Here is a 20,429-nt window from a genome sequence, read left to right on the forward strand (position 1 = left end):
AATATGCGGACATTTCCCTGACAGGCCAACCATACTCATGTATCACATGTACTGCCACTGCCACAAACCTCCTCAGGGAGGGGAGTGCAGCTAGTTGGCCAGACTCAGGTGGGCCAACACAGTGTTCAAGAAAGATGCAAGAAAAAGAAAGTCCCAAGTTTGAAAAGAATAATGAATTTATGATGACTCAGCCTCTGACCTCCGCAGGTCCATCTTTTCCTTTTTTTCACAGATTTGTTATTACTAGTAAGTGTGGGGACTCCCACGTTTCTCCTGACTCATCCAAATAGAGAGAATACCTGGTTCCTTGCCTCCCGCCTAATAACTGAGTGACCTTGCCTGGGGCCACCTTGCTGAACCACCCAGTTGCCAGGCGGCTCCTTCTAAGGAAGCACAGACAGATGTTGGTGTCAAAAGATGTTGTGGTCTTTGGACATGTTCCCGATTTGAATTTCAACACCTCCTCACACCTCCCTGCTGGGTACAGTAACAGAACAGAAGTCAACGGGAGATCAGCCTGCACTCAGATTCCAGACTCTGAAAGGGAACAAAACTCACACCCTCCATTCTTTGCCTCTTCACCATGTCCAACAACTAACATGCTAGAAACCAGGCTTTCACAGCCCCTCAAAACTAAATAAATAAAGCAACAACTCCCAATATCCACATAATAAGCAATTGCACTTTATGGGTCTGCAATACAAGTAACAAACATTAATATTTATTAAATTTTATAATGTGTAAGTCTAAATTATCCGCCCTACGTCATACACTGTAAAATGTTCATTTTGTATTTAAATATGCATGCAGAGCATTACTTACCTTTCCTAATACAGATAAGTTCATGTACTCCACAGGTTCTTTCTCCACCTTAAAAAAAAAAAAATTGTTAGGAGTTAAAAACAGAAAATAACCTGAGCTTGACTATCACAAAGAACCGTTTTTAAATTAGCTTCTAGACATTAACTCAGGAAAAGAGTTTGCTAATTCTTCTCTTTAAACTTCGCTATGCGAATATGATAACCTAATACCGAGAATTTTCCTGAAGCCATAAATCAAGATTTTATAAAGTCTTAGAATTGATGGGGAAAATAAGACATTTGGGGGGTGGGGGGTGGGGGGGGGGTGGAGATTAGCAATCTGAATCTGTGCCAGTAACCTGCCTTCTAACTGCGCATTCTTGCTTGCAGATAATTAACTCCATTTGTGAAAGAATGTAGGAGGCTACAAAAATTAACTCCATTTGTGAAAGAAGGTGGGAGGCTAGAAGCCTGACTCTGTACCTAGTTCATGAGGATCCCTAATGCACATTCTTGTTAGCCTATAATCAAGTCACTGCCCCTTCCTTAATTATCTGGTCTTGCAAGACCTATTTACCTGAATACTCCCATTTTACAGAGGCCATAAACCATGAACCATACACAACCCCTGGAGGGGGTTATCAGAGCTGGCGCCAGGCCAGGCCTTTAGGTGAGGTCTCACAGCTCCCATCCCAAAACACCGGGCTTTTTGCAGAGCCCGCAAAAGGTCCAGAAGTCTGATCCATATTTGGGGGACAAAGAAACCAAAGGGTATAGAGGGAAAGCTTCCTCCATATTGGGGGACTCAGGATTTGGAGAACTAATCCCCTAAGTCACTGTACTAGTACATGTGAAACATCTGAAAAGAAATGGGTTTATCCTGAATCTGAGTACTCCTGTGTATTTTTCGGTCGCCTGGTAAATTCTGTAATACAATGAAGAGTTTCGTTCAAATATTGATATTAAATGGCCACCTTCCCAAGAGCAGAAACATATCACCATTTCCCCAGCACCTCTCCACGTCATCTAGAAGGAAGCACTTCCAGGCAAGACCCACTTTTGTGTCTGAGCCTTGATATATACAGGTAAGCTATTATGGAAGGATCAGCCCTGTAAAACACTGTTTATACTTTATCACATATACTCATTGTAAAATGAAATGTGATCCTTTCCCCATTCTCCAGCTACCCACTCTTATAAATCTATAATAAGACAGAATTTATAAAGAAATAGTATGATGATCAAAACTAACAAATTTAACCCAAAACTTATTTTATCATAAATATTATCTAAAATTACTTTTTTAAAAAAATATATTTTATTGATTTTTCACAGAGAGGAAGGGAGAGAGATAGAGAGAGTTAGAAACATCGATGAGAGAGAAACATCGATCAGCCGCCTCCTGCACATCCCCCACCGGGGATGTGCCCACAACCCAGGTACATGCCCTTGACCGGAATCGAACCCGGGACCTCTCAGGCCGCAGGCTGACACTCTATCCACTGATCCAAACCGGTTTCGGCTATCTAAAATTACTTTATCACTAAAATTACTTTATCGTAAGAGTAATATTATTAGTTACTATAGAAATAGTATTTACTTCACTCTGAAACATAGTGCCACTACTTTGTTAAATATATTTTTACTGATTTCAGAGAGAAAATGAAAGAAAGAAACATCAGTGATGAGAGAGGATAATCGATCGACTGACTACCTCCTGCATGTCCCCTACTAGGGATCAAGCCTGAAACCCAAGCAGGTGCCCTGACCAGGAATCAAACCATAATCTCCTGGTTCATGTTATGACGCTTAACCACTGAGCCATACTGGCCAGGCTAGTGCCACTACTTTAACTGAATGTAAGCTAGCCCTAGCTGGTTTGGCTCAGTGAATAGAGCGTCAGCCTGCAGACTGAAGGGTCCCAAGTTCGATTCTGGTCAAGGGCACATGCCTGGGTTGCGGACTCAATCCCCAGTACGGGGCGCGCAGGAGGCAGCCAATCCATGATTCTCTATCATCACTAATGTTTCTTTCTTTCTCTCTCTCTCTCTCTCTCTCTCTCTCTCTCTCTCCCTTTCCCTTCCTCTCTGAAATCAATAAAAATATATAAAAATAAATAAATAAATGTAAGCTGAACAAAATTTTGTAGTGTCCTATGAGTATATTTGTGACCTTATAATTATGCTGTAAATTGTTTAAACTTTGCATAGTATAAATAATTTAATCATCTTAGTTCATTATAAAGCTCATTATGAACAGTTAAGTCATAAGAAAAAGAAATCTCTTACAGCAATAAGATGGGAAATAAAAACCATAATTGTCCACTAAAAAAAAAAGTAGGTCATCCAGAAACCAAGCTAAAAAACTAGAAAACAGTATTTCTATCACCAAAGTAGGTTAGATCGACATTCTAACTTGGTTGTAACAATGCCATTGCTTCTTTATGATCAACACCACAGACTCATCACTGGTGATCAGGAATATACACTCAGCAAGAAAAAGCACCTCACGTAGCTATCGTTATAAAAGAATTACTGGTCAGCAAACCTCAGTGTAAAGTACAGTGAGACCTTATTAACTGATTATTACCACTAAACAACCAATGATCACTTGCTGAAGGGCTTCCGTGACTATACTTACACAGCCCATATCTTTAAAATGGAGAAGACACTAGTCAAATTACTGGAAGAAGAATATTTACCAAATTATAAGAAACAAGCCTCAAGAAATTTAGAAGAATCATGTAACAACAACATAACTAAAATGTACACTGACGCCATCACTAATGTTTGCGTGGGCTCAGAAATGTTTCTTATGTAATCATTCAGGCCTGTTCTCTAGAAGGTAACACTTAAGCTTAGTTTGAATTAGGTACTTAATTCATGTAACACGGCTACACCTTTTAAAACTTGTAATTACAACTAGACCTTCCCCAATATTTAATATAAATTGGTTAGGTTTTACTATACACATCTAATCTTAAATGTAACTACACAGGTTTTTGTAAGGTTTAGCATTAACAGTAACAATAAAAACTATTATATTCTACGACTTTTCTCCATACTGCAGAATGACAATAAAAACTAACTCACACTTTTAAAAGTATTCCATTTACCTACACATGAAAGAATTGCATAAATAAAAAGCTAAGGCAATAATTAGTATATTTTAAATTTAGAATCAATAATTGTCAAATCTGCCAATGTATGCACAAAAATCACATAACTAGAGAAAGAAAAAGTGCGCTCTACTCCTCTTGCTATTTGTTCTGAAAATTTTAACCAAGTGAGAATTCACTGATGTACACATGGGACTCAAGAGCAATCACTGTTTTACTGAAATGGAAAGGAATATTAACAATAACCAAATGCCAAACAATAAAAGTAAAATTTGGGGGGAAACTTACTTTTAAAAGTACAAAAAAAAAAAACCCCTCAAAAAGTTAAATAAACTTCATTATAGTATCAGACACTTAAGTCAACAGTCCTTTTTTCCTCAATCCTTCCTAAGACCAGGAAGACTGTAAGGAAAAAAATATGCATTCTATAAGTTAAATGCATGTTTTAATGTATACACATTTGGAAGTGAAAAGGCTACAAATTTTATGCCTTTTTAAAAATGCCTTTTGAAAAATGACCCATTTATAGGAAAAAGGCAAGTCATACCTCAACTTAGATATGATGGTAATCCAAAAAGGAGTTCTCTGATTTTAAGAATATAATTCATAACAGGAATGATTATTTAATTTCAGCTTTATTGAGGCATAATCACCATATAATATTGTACATTGTGATTTGATACACTTATAATCTAATATATATATATATGTGTGTGTGTGTGTGTATATATATATATATATATATATACATATATATATATATATACATATATATATACATATATATATATATATATATATATATATATATATCTCCAATACATAGGGGAATGATTATTTTTTTTTACATTTGTCTAGACCATTCATGCAGAAGAGATGAAATGGTTACTCCATCTCAATTGACAATGGTCTAATGTTATTTTATCCCATGCGTATAACTGCTCATAGCACTGAAAAGACTATAGCAGCAAATAAATGGGAAAGATATGATTATTTTTATTGAAATATATTTGACATATAACATTGTGTAAGTCTAAGATGCACAGCCTGTTGATTTATACATTAATAAATGCACTATGATTACCACATTAGCATTAGATAATGCCTCTATCATGTCATATAATTACCTCTTTGTATGTGGTAGAAACAATTGAGATCTAGTCTCTTAGCATCTCTGAAGTTTCAATACAATCTTATCTTACTGTCTATAACAGCCGTAGGCAAACTACGGCCGCGGGCCGGATCCGGCCTGTTTGAAATGAATAAAACTAAAAAAAAAAAAAAAGACCATACCCTTTTATGTAATCATGTTTACTTTGAATTTATATTAGTTCACACAAACACTCCATCCATGCTTTTGTTCCGGCCCTCCGGTCCAGTTTAAGAACCCACTGTGGCCCTCGAGTCAAAAAGTTTGCCCACCCCTGGTCTATAATCATTATACTGCGCATTAATCTCCAGGACTTATTTGTCTATTGGTTGCAAGTTTATATCCTTAAAAAACAGCTCCTCAATTCCTGCACCCTTGAGCCCATAGTAACCACCATTCTACTCTGTTTTTATGAGTTAGGTTTTTTTAGATTTCACATATAAGTGATATCGTACAGTGTTTGTCTTTCTCTGTCCGACTTATCTCACTTACCATAATGCCCTCAATGTCAATTCATGTTATTGCAAATGGTAGAATTTCCTTCTTTCCCATGTCTGAGTAACATTCCATTGTACACATATACATACCACATCTTTATCTACTGCCAGATACTTAGGTTGTTTCTTGATCTTGGCTACCCTATCTAATAATAGATAAACATGGTAATTGACCGTACCTTCGCTACGCTTCTCATTGGCTAATCAGGGTGATATGAAAATTAACTGCCAACAAAGATGCTGGTTAATTTGCATACGTAGGCACAATGCTGGGAGACGAAAGGGGAAGGATGGAAGAAGCCGCCTGCCGCTGACGGAGATCGGAAACCCAGGCGGGAGGCAAGAGCCAGGTGGCCTGTGATTGGAGAACCGGGCCGCCTTTGCCCACCCCCTAGCCGGTGATCAGAGAAGCCAGGTGGGGCAGGGAGCCGCCTCTTCTGTGCCCCGCCCAGCCGGTGATCGGTGATCAGAGAAGCCGGGCGGGGCAGGGAAGAGGCGGCCCTGACCACGATGTAGATTGCGAGCACCTTTCAAACTGCGCAGGTAAAACCTGTGAGACCGGGTCCTGGCCGCTAGGTGCCGCCACATAGATAGCCAGCACCTTTCAAACTGCGCGGGTAAAACCCCATGAGACCGGGTCCTGACCGCTACATGCTACCACATAGATCGCGGGCCACCAGCAGCCGCCTCTTCCCTGCTCCCCACCCCCACCCCAGCCGGTGATCGGAGAAGTACCTGTATTTTTTTTTCAAAGTACCTGTATTTTTAATAATTTCTTGACATGGTAAAAGAATTTTACATTACGATCCAAAGGTGGTGGGGTGAGGAGCAGCAGCAGAACAATCCAACAAACAAAAAGGGAAACAGAAATGCATGGTGGAAGGGATTTGAAGGGTGGGTAGGGGCACTGCCCAACTAAAATGCAATTGGTTTGTTACTGAGTACTATTCATGGGAAGACAGCATCCTGACTCCTTCTCTATACAGCATATTGGGAGTAAAAATGATGTATCCAGGTGGAAATATGATTAGGGGTTGGAAGACAGGGAAAGAAGAAGTCAGAAATAGACACTGAGAGAGTCACTGGCTGGCTGGCTGCAAATACTGACTCTCCAGTAGTGATAGAATAAAAAAGTGGGGGATATCTCTGGAAGATTCAAGAGATAGGGGGCAACTCTTCTATGGTTTTGACTTGCCCAGCAGATTTCCACATACACACGTGTACACGCCTATGTTTGCATGCACACACATATACACATAACTGACTGCCCTCCCTGAAAGCACAGAAGAAGAAGAAGCCACCAGAAGAAGCAGCCGCCCACCTTTGGTCCAGGCACCAGCGCCTACGGCTGGCTGCAGCCCAGGAGACAGACAAGCCACCTGCCCGAGGTCCCAGGCTGTAGCCACCCGGAGAAGTTGCCAGTCCTGTGGTCCAGGGCGCCAGCGTCTGTGGCCAGGGAAATAGGTTCCCTCTCCTCCTACTGCAGTCATTACTTCAATATTCCCCTTCTGAATTTCTCTCCTGTGCTGCAACCCAACTCCACTTTTCATCGGAAGGATACGGAACAGAGAGAGCAGTGTGAAAAGCTTACATTTTTAAGCCGGTAAGGTTGGTACTTAAACATATACAGTGGGGCCTTGACTTACGAGTGTCCCAACTAACGAGTTTTTCAAGATACGAGCCATCTCTCGGCCGATTTTTTGTTTTGAGTTGCGAGCTAAAATTCGGGTTACGAGCTAGCTTCAGATACCCCACCACTAGTTGGCGCAGTGAACGTCACAGTGAACGCCACAACATCAGCCCAGCATCACATGTCTCACTCGTTCACTTTTTGATTTGACATACGAGTAATTTGAGTTACGAGCTCCGTCACGGAACGAATTAAACTCGTAAATGCCCCACTGTAAATGGAAAACTAGAGTCCTTAAGTAAAAAAGGCTACAGAGGACAGGGACAGCGCATGACCTATCATATCCAGCAATCCCTATGGGGACTGAACACTTTGCAATGATGACAATTAGTAAGATATGAATCAACTAAAATAGCTGACAGGGACAATTCTTCCATCTTTGAAAATATCTACATCAAATCTGTTTAAATAGATTTTCATCTGCATAACATAACACATTCTGACAAGACCACCACCACCACCACCAATGTGGTCAGTGTTGTGCTGATAAATGTTTACTAACTGAGGGACAACCCCCCCTCCCCCCGCCCAGTGCACAAATTTTTGTGCACCGGGCTACTAGTTATGAATAAGATTGCAATAAACGTAAGTTCATATATCTCTTCAATGTATTTTCATTACCTTTGGATACATTATACCAAGGAGTGAGATTGCTATGTCATATGGCAGTTCTTTTAATTTTTTGAGGAGCCTCCAAAATTCAAGAAGTGGCTAAAACACTTTGAGAGAATGATTACTTAAAGTAATCAATCACTTTAGAAAGAGATGAATCTTCCGCTAAAATAATAATCATCCCCCAAATGAACTCATATAATTTTTCACACCTCAAATTTACTTCAAAGAAATAACAATAATGAAGAACTGGAGACCATAACAGAATGACAGAATATAAGACTCTTGAAATCAGAAAAAAAGCTGTCCAGCTCATTATAGATAAACAAATCAAGGCACTAAAAGTTAAGTAAAGTTGCCCAGGGTCACTAGTTAATTGTCAGAAAAAATAATTACAATACTGGGTTTAACAGAGTGAGAAAATAAAAATCGATTTTTCTTCATTTTTATAAAAAGCAAAAATTATGCAATTGTTTTCTAACCCTTTAAGGTAATTTAAATCAAAGTAAATTTCTCAAAACTATTCTTGGAGATAATAGTTTTATCTCCAATTATTTCAAGTAGCAATGTTCTTGAAATAATCATCTCAGCAACACGGAAATGAGAAACAGGCAGAAAAATGACAAGTTTAGTCACAGTTACCATCTTTTTCCCTCAGGCAAACCCATGTAGGACCCTAATGTAAACCGGCATAATCCTCTACAATTGGCATAAGTAATAGGTGTAAGAGGAAATAGATGTGTATGGATGCACACATGTGTGCTGTGAATGTGTGCATGTGTGTGTTTGTGTCTGGACATGTACATACTTGAGGCTGTGCCTGGGAACTGGGGATTTTTAAAGGGTGTGGGGACTTATAAAGTATGTGCTTTCCATATGTCTACACAAAGAAAATAGGTGGTCATGTTGGATTCCTATCAAAATACACCTAGAGATACAAAAATGGAATTAAACCCAAAGACTGAGCTCCTTCAAACTGGATCTAGGAGTCCTTTTTAAAACTGACTTTATTTTTTTCTACCATGTTTATTTTGACCATTAGCCTAAATCACTACAATTTACAGATTTTATTAATTTCTTCTCAAACACTGCAAGGCTACTTTACAAATATTTTAAATTCCATCTCATCTAAAGACTTATCTCCAAAACACATGCATTAATGTAGTCACAGCCTTTAAATTAATGTCTAGCTTATACTCGTAAGTTGTTAGAGCTAACTAGAGGCCCAGTGCAGGGGGAGCAGGCCTAAGCTGGCAGTAGGACATCCTTAGCCCAGCGGTGATGGCAGGAGAGGCTCCTGCCACCACCGCTGCCCTCACCAGCTGTCAGCCCAGCTTCTAGCTGAGCGGCACTCCCGCTGAGGGAGCGCACTGACCACCAGGGGGCAGCTCCTGCGTTGAGCACCTGCCCCCCTGGTGGTCAGTGCATGTCATAGCGACCAGCTGTTCTCCCATTCAGTCGATTTGCATATTACCCTTTTATTATATAGGAGGATTCTTAAGCAGAATTACCGTACATTAGAAGTATGAAACTTTAAATATGTCCTATTAATACTGCCAAGTCCCCTAAGCAACTTAACCCATTGAGTCCAGATAATAATCACTAGACGCTTTTTAAGTTTTGTCCCTAATTAAGTCCTTCAAAGAATAAGACCAATTTTAGTCCCTACCTGAAAACATAGTGTTTGGTTTTAAAGTCAGCATCACCTAGTATTATACACTAGTATGTCTTTGTAAACCGCATGCTTGCTGCTTCATCTTGGGAGTAAGAAAAGAGTAAAAACAACTCAAGTCATTTGTAAAGTAGTAATAATAACCACCCCAGGAAAGAAAATCGTTTTTATCTTATATACCAATTCTATAAAAGTCGCTGCTAGAGTGGGGATAGAGGGCAATGTTGAGAATGATTCTGAAGCCAAGTACACAACTGGTGGGGGCAGGGAGGGGGCAGGAGGAAACGCTTTAACAAAACAGATGTCTGCTCGTCAAGAGAGGGAGAAGTAGTGCCATGCATCCATCCTCAACTGAGATGCTGGATGGATGGATGGATGGATGGATGGATGGATGGATGATGCCTGGCCCATGGTGAGCACCAAAATATGTTACTTCCCTTGGCACACCTCACAGATAGGATACAAAATTCAGAGAAAACTTATATTTACCCTGGAAACAGGGGAGACTACGTTTTCTTCTTTCCACAGTATCCATTATTTCATTTCTAACAACCACCTGTGTAAATATTCCAAAATAAATGCTACTCTTCTCATACTTCTTAACTTGTCTTTTTAGAGTTTTTTTCTTAAAAAAAAACCAAAAACCTTTCAGGTTTCCAACTCTCTGAGAATTATCCTCCCAAATTGCAATTTCTTTACTTCTTTGTTATTACTAAGCAATTATTGTAGAGTTAAAACAATTTGAATTAGTCTTTGCTATATTTACTTTTACAAACTCCTTTAACCTATATTCCTATCCAATAACAGTCTAAATTTTGAGACATATACTCACCACCAAGTCAGTATAACATAGAATAACCAACTATCTCTTTTCAAAACAATAACTTAGAGCACTTTATGATTTGCAAAGCATACTAAATATTTTGATCCATAAGTACCTCTTTTAATTCATATGTGCTCCTATGAATTTATTTGATCATTTTTTCTAAGAGTTGTAAATTTTATCGTATATAAATTTACTGTTCACAAATGTAATCAACCTTTCCCACTTTTGATCACTTTTTAATTCAGTATTTTAATTATGTTTGTGAGTGTTAGAAGCTCATTAAGATACCATAAAGCCCTGAATAACATAGGCTCACCAAAAGGCATTCTACTTAATCTTCTCGTTCACTGAGAACACCTTTTGGTTTTGACTACTGCACCAGATCATTCTGTAAAGCTACTAGTGTGCATTTTGCATAGTAAGTTCAGAATCCAGAGGATAATTTAATATTTCATTAAAATCCTCTACCTCTGATGACTCACATTACTGTAAATGAGAATTCTAATACAGCCCTCAAAGTGTGAAAATAAGAAACTCTTTTGAATATACATATAGATCCTAGAAGTTTATTTTTAAATAAATTCCATATAACAGCTTTCTGTGCTGTCACTATGTTCTCTTAAAAAAAATGGTAAATCAATGGTTCCAATGTGTTAGGTTTCAATTAAGATTTAACTGCATATACAAAATATGCACATCAAGATTTTACTGCATATGTGACATATGCATGTAATCATTTTACTCAAAAGCTTGCAGTGTTGTATTTATAGTAGTCTGTCCAATCCTATATAGGCATTTTCATGTTAGGTAGTAACTGGCAAGGATTTGTGGCAGAAAGAATAAAGTCAGCAAAATGGAAATCAAATCCATGAAGACAATCTACTCCACTACTAACATATGCTATGTGCAAACACTGTATGTATTCAATTTAAAGAAAGCAATAATGCAGATAATATTACTCAACAGATTACATAAGTCAATCTCTCTGCTTTCCACACTGGCATACGCTGTTGCATTCTAATACCACCTAAAACAACAAAAAATGAAATACTACTGTTTCTCTAGTGTTCCCTATTTTTGTCTAATTTTGTTTAGTGAATCAGAAAAGAAATCTTAAATTGTCAATTACTAAAATGTACTTGAGGTCTCTGAATAAATCTACCTAATATCCAACATGTCTTAAATCTCTGCGGAACATCAGAAATTTTATTGCTGCCTAAAGTCAAAGTACCTGTTGTAGGAACATCATTGATTAAACGGAACTGTAAATCCCCCAAAAATAAACTGTTCAAAAAATTGCCTCACTCTGTCAGTCTGTGGATAGGTGTTTAATTAGAATTATACTGTACCCTGTTACACTGTAATGACATTTCTCTGATAATAACATGGAAAGCAAAAAAGAAGTGTGATATTTTCTCTCAAGACTAGTTTGCATTTTTTTTTTAATTCAGTATTTTCAATGGCTTTTGGAAGTCCAAATTCTTCCTTGGAAATTAACTTGGGAGTCACAACAAATCTTCAAGAGCATTTCAGAACTGTACTGATGATTTTTAAAATATGTGTGAAAGTGTGTGGTTAACTACAAGGTGCATTATGAATAAAAATATATACATACATACACACACATTCCCTCTAATTTATCTTTCTTTTACAATTTAAAAGAATGCTACCCAGAAAGGTTAAGTAGTCAAGGTTAAAATATAGCAAGTTAACAATAAAAATTATTATTTTTACTTCACCAAAACATTTTCACAAGGAGTCTTCTGATATTCTTATGGAAGAGACAAAAGAATGTGGGCTGGATGAAAAAAGGGCATAGGCCAGATCATTAAAGACCAGCTTTCTCCTGAGGTTTTAAATAATGTGGATTTGCATTTTATAAAGATAACTAGCAATAGTTTAGAAAATGGATTGGAAGTAACTTTAAGACTGGCGTTAAGAAGACAAGTTAGTAAACCAATACAAGTCTCTTAATGAGAGAAAGGAAATAAATGGAAGAATAAGTAATAAGTCATAAATTAATTTGAGATGTAGAATTGGCATAACTTAGTGATTAACGAGTGTGGGGGGGGGGGTGAATTATATCATAATTATAATCAATCTGGATTGATTTCCAGAGGTGTAACTCAAATGTCTGGTTATTTAAAATGCCACTCAGACGGTAAATTTGCATGGAGTAGGGAGTATGGAGACTGGATTTGGTGGCTGGGATGACAACTTTAGTTCAGGACATTCTGAATATCCCAAGCTAAACATTGTGGACTGCTATAGGACATCCAAAATATCTAACTACTATCTGGAAATATAAACTAGAAAATTTCTGTGTATTTTTAATTTATTAATTATGAACTTTTACTTTATTGCCTCAGAAAGCATAGTAGGATGAGTAGATAGAAGTTACTGAATAGCAGATTTTTAGTCAAATATCTTGGCAATGGATGCAATCAATGTAAATCCTATACAATAAAAGGGTAATGTGCAAATTGACCCTAATGGTGGAATGACCAACACGACCGCTCTACCAGTCACTATGAGGCATACTGACCACCTCTCAGTCCCTTTCCCTGGCCAGCAGGCTCTGATAGCCCGATGGCGAATGGGGACCTGGGGTGGGTGGCGGTGGGGGGCAGGGTCAGCAGTGGGAAGCTGGGGAAAATGGCCCTAATCACAGGCCAGGCCTAGGGACCATACCCACGCACAAATTTCATGCACTGGGCCTCTAGTAATGTAAAAAATTCCATCATAGCAATTCAAAAACCATATGTTGAGTACACACTATATTCAGATACAGTGAAAAATCTAAGGAGTATAAAAACAAATAGTTATCTTCTAGAAATCTACAATCAGACTAAGGATACAAATTTATTAAGTGTTTACAAAATTATTCAGTGTGTGCAATCCTAGCAGTGTGTATGTAATACAAAGAACATTAGATAGAGTGAGAAGTAACTAATCAAGAGAGGAAGGGAAACTTCAAAAAACAGAAGATAGTCACCAAAGTCAGATTGACAGAAGCCAACTCTAGAAGATTTAAAACACTGGATAACAATTACAGGTCTTGATAGGCTAGGCCAGCAATTTTCAACTGGTGTGCCTTGAGAATTTTTTAAAAATGCAACACCTGACTATTTAATCAGGGGCACTGACCTCTTTTCCCTTAGATTGTAAAAAACAAACAAAAAACAACAACAAAAACGCCCAATAGCCAACACAACAATAGCTGTCTGATGTAAATGCCCTGTCTTGAACCATAAGCATATAGATCATATAATAGAATTGCATCTTACTGATCACATCACATAGGTTGCATCAGATTGGTTAATTCTTGGTACCAGAAATCTTTATATACAAGTATAGGCACCTGATTTTCTAAAAAGTCACTTTGAAGCAAAAAGGGCAGGTAAGTAGTAGTAGCAGTAGTAGACCAGTCAAAATTATAACTATTTTTTGTCAGATTGGCAAAAAAAAAATATTTTTAGAGTGCCACAGAATTTTAGTAATTAGTTTATGTGTACCATGCAATGAGAAAGGTTGAAAATCACTGGGCAAGACTAAACCAGTGATTCACAACCTGGTATCATCAGACCTTTAGGATAACAATAAGGATCTGTAAACTACTCTTAATATTCCAAATACCTTTTAAAACTTGTACCTTTGCCGAAACCGGTTTGGCTCAGTGGCTAGAGCATCAGCCTGTGGAGTGAAAGGTCCCAGGTTCGATTCCGGTCAAGGGCATGTACCTGGGTTGCGGGTACATCCCCAGTGGGAGATGTGCAGGAGGCAGCTGATCGATGTTTCTCTCTCATTGATGTTTCTAACTCTCTATCTCTCTCCCTTCCTCTCTGTAAAAAATCAATAAAATATATTAAAAAAAAAACTTGTATCTTTACCTAGGATAGGACTAAATTCTTCACCTTTGACTGAAATTATGTTTGCTCAGTGTGGTAACACCATCATCACCTTATATTTGTCTGAATACTGATGAGCAGTTACCTGTCTGATTGCTAAACGAAAATGAATGACTACTTGATATTATAAAATGAGAATTTTACATAGATGAGGAAATAAAAGTGACCCTTAATACTTCAAAGTCTAAACCCATGACTAAAATGTTAGGCCAGAGTTAATTAAGAGTATGCTTAACAGATATAAATGATGTTTTTCAATTAAAAACACTGGTCAGCTAGGCAAGGAATTGAAGACACATGACTTGAAAGTAGTCCAGGTAAAAGAGATTCTTTCTGGGGTTTTGGTTGATTGCTACTTCATCCTAAGCCAGCGGTTCTCAACCTGTGGGTCACAACCCCTTTGGCGGTCGAATGACCCTTTCACAGGGTCGCCTAAGACCATCCTGCATATCAGATATTTACATTACGATTCATAACAGTAGCAAAATCAGTTATGAAGTAGCAACGAAAATAATTTTATGGTTGGGTCACAACATGAGGAACTGTATCTAAAGGGCCAGAAGGTTGAGAACCACTGCAACCTAAGCCAACATGAAGTTTCAAAAAGGCTATTCTAATATTAAGCTACAGTAATAATATTAGCCACAAGTCAGGGAGTGGTGTAAGTTCTAACACTCGCTATTCAACAGTGCATCTGGAATAGAATATCATATTTCAAACTTTAAAACATACAACTATAAACCATACAGAGGAAGACTTAGATCTTTTGTCTAGAAAATGCTTAAGAGATGTCTTCAAATGAGAGAAGGGATGTTATACACATGAGAACGGTGGACTTGTAATTTATTCTTCAGACAGCAGAACTAGAAACACTACATAGATAAACATTACTGAATGGCATATTTTTGGTCAAATACAAAGGCTTTATGAACTATAAGAATTATAGTTCCACACTGACATAGAATGTTCAATAATGGTCATCAGCATATGAATTCAATGAACTCAACATCACTGAATGTTTTTACACGAAAGGAGAATGATCCATCTCTTGGTGCTCATGCTATATTGTAATTGCATGGTTACGATTAGCTGTCTCCTTCATTAGAATATGTGCTCCTGGAGGGCAGGAATGTGTCTTATTCACCTTTATAGTCCCAGTGTCTAGCACAGAACATCGAGTACAACTAGTGCTCAAGAAGTCTACTGGCTTAAATGAAAGAAGTAACTGGATGTTTTAAGAACCATTTCATTGGGAAGAATGTAGGATGAGACGCCCTCTTGGGACACTAAAATTCTAAGATGCCGCCAATACAAAGTCCTCATCAGAGCTCATTTTACTCTGTAACACAGCATTAAAAATCTCCTTTAGGCCCTGGCCGGTGTGTTAAGTGGTTAGAGCATTGGCCTATGCTCAGAGGGTCTCAGGTTCCATCCCCGGTCAAAGGACGTGCCTGGGTTGCGGGTTCGATCCCCCGTCTGGTTGGGGTGTATGCAGGAGGCAACCAATCTGATATGTCTCTCATATCCATGTTTCTTTCTTTCTCCCTCTCCCTCTCTCTCCCCCCCCTTCCCTCCCTCCCCCCCCCCTTCCCTCCCTTCTACTCTATAAATCAATGGGAAAAATACCTTAGTTGTAGATGAACAAAACAACAAAATCTGCTTTAGTATGTGAAAATTAGCATTTAAACTAAACTAACCTGACATCTTCATTTGAAATGTTAATATCAACTATAGTTTCTTCGCCAAACTGGAAAAGACATAATTCCTGATCTTTATATAATGAAGCCTCACACAAATGCTTAAGTATAAAATCATTTACAAGAGAATCTCACACACGGAAGAATCTCTAGAATGAGACTTTTAACAATCTTGTTCTTTAAACATACAAGCGCTAGTGGGCAGAGCAAAATGCCAACATCTTGATATGAAAAAAGAATCAATTATAATTAACCACGGTAGAGGGTGGGGAGAGGAGGGAAGTACTGGGAAAAACTGCAAAATGTTTAAGAAATTACAAATTACAGTCCGACTGGTGTGGCCCAGTGGTTGAGCATCGACCTATGAACCAGGAGGTCCTGGTTCAATTACCAGTCAGGGCACATGCCCAGGTTGCAGGCTCATGGCACATCCTAGAGGCAGCCAATCAATGAGTCTCTCTCATCATTGATGCTTCTATCTTCCTCTCCCTCTCTATCTCTCCTTCTCTGTAATCAATACAAAATATATTTTAAAAAAGAAATTACAAGTTATAGAATCAAATCTGGATACTATTTGGCTAACTCGTCCTCACCTTCGGCAGAGTCCTTTTTACCTTCATCACCTGGGAAGAAATCCTACCACAAATTGGTTGGGGAAACAAAGCACAAGACGTCAATCAGTGGATCTGGCTTCCTGATTTTTAACTCTGGTAAAAAGTACAGCGAGGGGAAAAGGTTGAAATTACTGACCTGGATTACAAGAATATCAAGGATTACAGGTAAATCTTATACCCGGTGCTCTCCATCATTTTAGCTAAAGTAGATACTTAAAACTGTCTGAATGACCAATCTCTTCCCTAAATAAGATAAATGTAAACACACAGCTAAAGCAAATTTGGAATCCACAGGCTCTGACAAAAAAAAAAAAAAAAAGCCCCCAACACGTGTACTACTAGCGATTAGTCACCTAGAGGGAAAGTGCTTTGGAAAGTTTCACTTAAAGGATCACCTAAAATTTAGGCTAACAACGATACAGCCATCAGCACATCCGTGCAGATGAACACACGCGGGGAAATTTTACCAACTGCTTTCCTTGTTTGAGTTAATCTAAGAGAGAGGGGCTGGAAGATGCTACAGTCTCACCAAGTATCCTAGGCACGTGACAGTCATTTTCACAATATCCTCCTTAAACGCAAAGCAAAATGTAGGCGCTTCATTCCAGTTACATGTTTTGGAAACAAGAGAAAAATACCCTTTGATGTCAACTACCTCACCCAGGAAATTAATTCAGCTCCTTTTCGAAAACAGGAGAACTGTTACACTTACTGGACTGAAATATACACAGGCTTCTCAGAGTGTGTACTTGTTGTAAAGATGGATTTACCTCTCGTTGTCGTAAAGAAAAAAAGCAGCAGTTCGAGTGTTAAGAAAAAACCACTTGAGGAGGAAATTAACCTCCCTGCGAATTTCCTGGTCCCTCCAACAGCAAGCAGAAGGGGAATGGACGAGGAGTGCGCGCAGCCCAGCACCAGCTCGGGGCAAGGACCGACGGGGGCCGGGGCTGGGACCGCCAAACGGGACTCCCAGTTTGGTAGGAAGGCGGGTGTTGCGGGAGGATGGTTTGCGGGAGCGAGGTCAACGGAAAGGGGTACACCCCGCGGCCCGAGCTCCCCAGCCCGTCCCGCGGGGTCTGCAACACCGCACGGGAGCCCCGTTAGGCGCCACCAGGAGGAAGCGGCGGCCCGCACCGGACCTGCCAGCCCGACCCGCTCGGGGCCACGGGCCGAGGCCGCCGGATCTGCGAGGGCCGAGCGCGAGTCCAGCACCCACGGCGCCGCTCCGCCCACTCGCCTCCCGGGACGCGGTCGGGACCCCGGCGCCTCCTCTGCCCGCTCCCCGCACTTCGGAGACGGCCCCACCCGCGCCGCGGCCCCCGGGGCGCCCCGAGCCCCCGCTCCCGGAGCGTCCCCCTCCTCCCACCCGCCGCCGGCCTCCACTTACCTTCAATCGCCATGATGTGCTCGCCATGGACCGCACCAACTGGATGGCGGGGACGCGGGCGGGCGTGAGCGCGGAGGACGCGCCGAGGCCGCCAGCGGGAGGGGCGGGCCCGGCCCCGCGATCCGCGGGCTGCGCGGCCGGGAGGGGAGCCGCGGGCGGGGCGGGGCGCGGGGTGGGAGCCCCGAGACACGCGAGCGCGGGCCGGGCTGCGGAGGAAATGGAACCTTCCCGGGCCGCCGCTGGCACGTGATGCTGCCCCGCCCCCGCCCCGCCGCCCCCGCAGCGCCTCGCGCCGGGATTCAAAACAGGTGCCCAGTCCTGGGAGCCCGAGCATCCGCACCTGGGACCGGCCGAGCCGCACTGAGCATGTGCAGGAGGCGCGACCCGTTAGGTCCCGGGCTTCCCAGGGCCTGGACCACCGCGGAGGGGCCGGCTCCCCCGGTGCGTGCAGCCTCCGAAGCCAGGAGGGGGTGGGAAGGATGCGGTCAGCACCATGGACAGCTCTCCCTGGCTGAAGACGAGGCTCAAGGATGCCCACCCAGGGACGCGCCGAGATTCTGTAATCTGAAGGTCTATTTTGTTGTTTGCTTTGCTGGAATCGGCCAGATACTCGCCTCAGATCTCTGCTGTGGGGTGGAGAGACAGCATGTAGGCAAACAGCAAACCGGAGAGAGGGATCCTGAGGACAGCAGCTTCTCTCTCCCTCTCGCTCTGCCTTCCTCTCCTCTCTCTCCTCTGTCTCACACACACACACAGGCGTCCGCACACTTCACCCCTCAGCCTCGCTCCTGATAAACCTTGACACTACCCTGAGCTTGGTTTTCCCCTTGGAAATAGGAGTTGGCATTTGTCTGCACATTATAAACACGCATTTAAGGCCATACAAAAGTAGGGGTCAGACCACCGTTTTGGCAAAGGGCCTGAAAAGCATGCCACACGCCGGTTTGTAAACTTCACAAACCTGTGAGCATTATGAACAATCACAGGCCAGGTCTGAACACAGCAACAATTGGCCCCTTGATTTTACCTGAGGTGCTTGAACCACAGCCAGGTGACCCGCTCTCAACTTCATTTGATACTCTGATGACGTACGCAATCAAGAGCATAAGCAACATCGAGGAGCAGGGAGTTAGTGATTGTTCCTTGTGAAGAAAATGCGAACTCCCAGTACAAAATTGCTATATTGGGGAGCAACACCAAGAAGAAAATATTTTGAATATTTTGCGCTTATGTAAGTGAGGTTGGACTGTAAATCTAGAGCAGAAACTTTCTTGCCTTTATATAATCTCTCCCTTTGTCAGTTTGTGTTCAATTGAAATTCATTCTTTACCATTTTCACTAGTTCAGTGAATATTTATTGAATCAGGCACTGTGCGAAAAGCTGGCTGTAAGCAAGAATAAAATGAAATGCCTCTCAGAAAATATTAAAATACCTATGTTTTAGGAAAGCTCTGTGTATGTGTTTACCATTGGTATCTGTGAGATTCAAGAAAAATATGTATAAGAGGCAGAGCTGCCTCAAACAGATTGTCAAACTGCAGCGGGAAGGCCGGGGAGGGTTGGGGGGCAGGAGGTAGGGGGGTAAGAGATGAACCTAAGGACTTGTATGCATGCATATAAGCATAACCAATGGACATAAGACACTGGGGGATAGGGGAGGCTGGGGGACTGTCTAGGGCGGGGGGATAAAATGGACACATATGTAATACCCTTTGTAATACTTTAAGCAATAAAAAAAATAAAATAAAAAAAAAGAAAAAAAAAGAAAAATATGTATAGAGCCAAAGATGTTTTCTCCAGGCAACCTCCCTTAAAATAATCTTGAGCCTTAGCCAGTGTTGCTCAGTTGGTTGGGCATGGTCTATTGGATTCCTGGTCAGGGCATACGTCTGGATTACAGGTTTCAGGCTCGGTCCCCAGTAGGGGGCATACAGGAGGCAGCCCATCAATGTTTCTCTCCCTCTCCCTTCCTCGCTCTCTAAAAAAAATCAATTAAAAAATGTTTAATTAGCCCTGGCCAGTGTTGCTCAATGGGTTGGGTGTCATCCTGTGTTCCAAAAGGTCATTAGTTTGATTTCCTGTCAGGACACATGCCTGGTTTGGGTTTTGATCCCTAACCGGGGTGCATATGTGACGCAACCAACCAATGTGAAAGACTCTCTCTCTCTTCTTTTATCTCCAAAATCAATAAAAACATATTTTTTAAATTTATATTAATAAACAGTCTTGAACTCCAAGGCATTGGTTTCTACTTGAAACCACAGTTCTGGTTTGTGGTTTCTGGCTGGCTCTGAGTAATCCGATTGTTCAACCTTTTAAAATTTTTCATATTGAAAGCCAGAAAAAATGATCATTTCATCACCAATTACATAAGTTACTATATATATATGTATATATATGTATATGTGTGTGTGTGTATATATATATATATATATATATATATATATATATATATATA

The 20,429-nt window shown here is 40.6% G+C and overlaps 1 protein-coding gene across 1 annotated transcript in view; it reads right to left on the minus strand.

The window, feature by feature from the left end:
• Positions 1-17,990, minus strand: part of SYT14 (synaptotagmin 14) — a 131,099-nt gene extending 113,109 nt beyond the window's left edge. The window contains exons 1-2 of the mRNA XM_081112679.1: positions 17,972-17,990; positions 823-870 (exon numbers count right to left, since the gene is read on the minus strand). Coding sequence (XP_080968805.1) covers positions 823-870; positions 17,972-17,984 — 61 coding nt within the window. The 5' untranslated portion in view covers positions 17,985-17,990. The remainder of the gene's footprint in view (positions 1-822; positions 871-17,971) is intronic.
• Between the last annotated feature and the right edge of the window lie 2,439 nt (positions 17,991-20,429).

Source organism: Myotis nattereri (assembly GCF_964212035.1).
Source record: "Myotis nattereri genome assembly, chromosome: 18".
NCBI classification, from domain to species: Eukaryota; Metazoa; Chordata; class Mammalia; order Chiroptera; family Vespertilionidae; genus Myotis; species Myotis nattereri.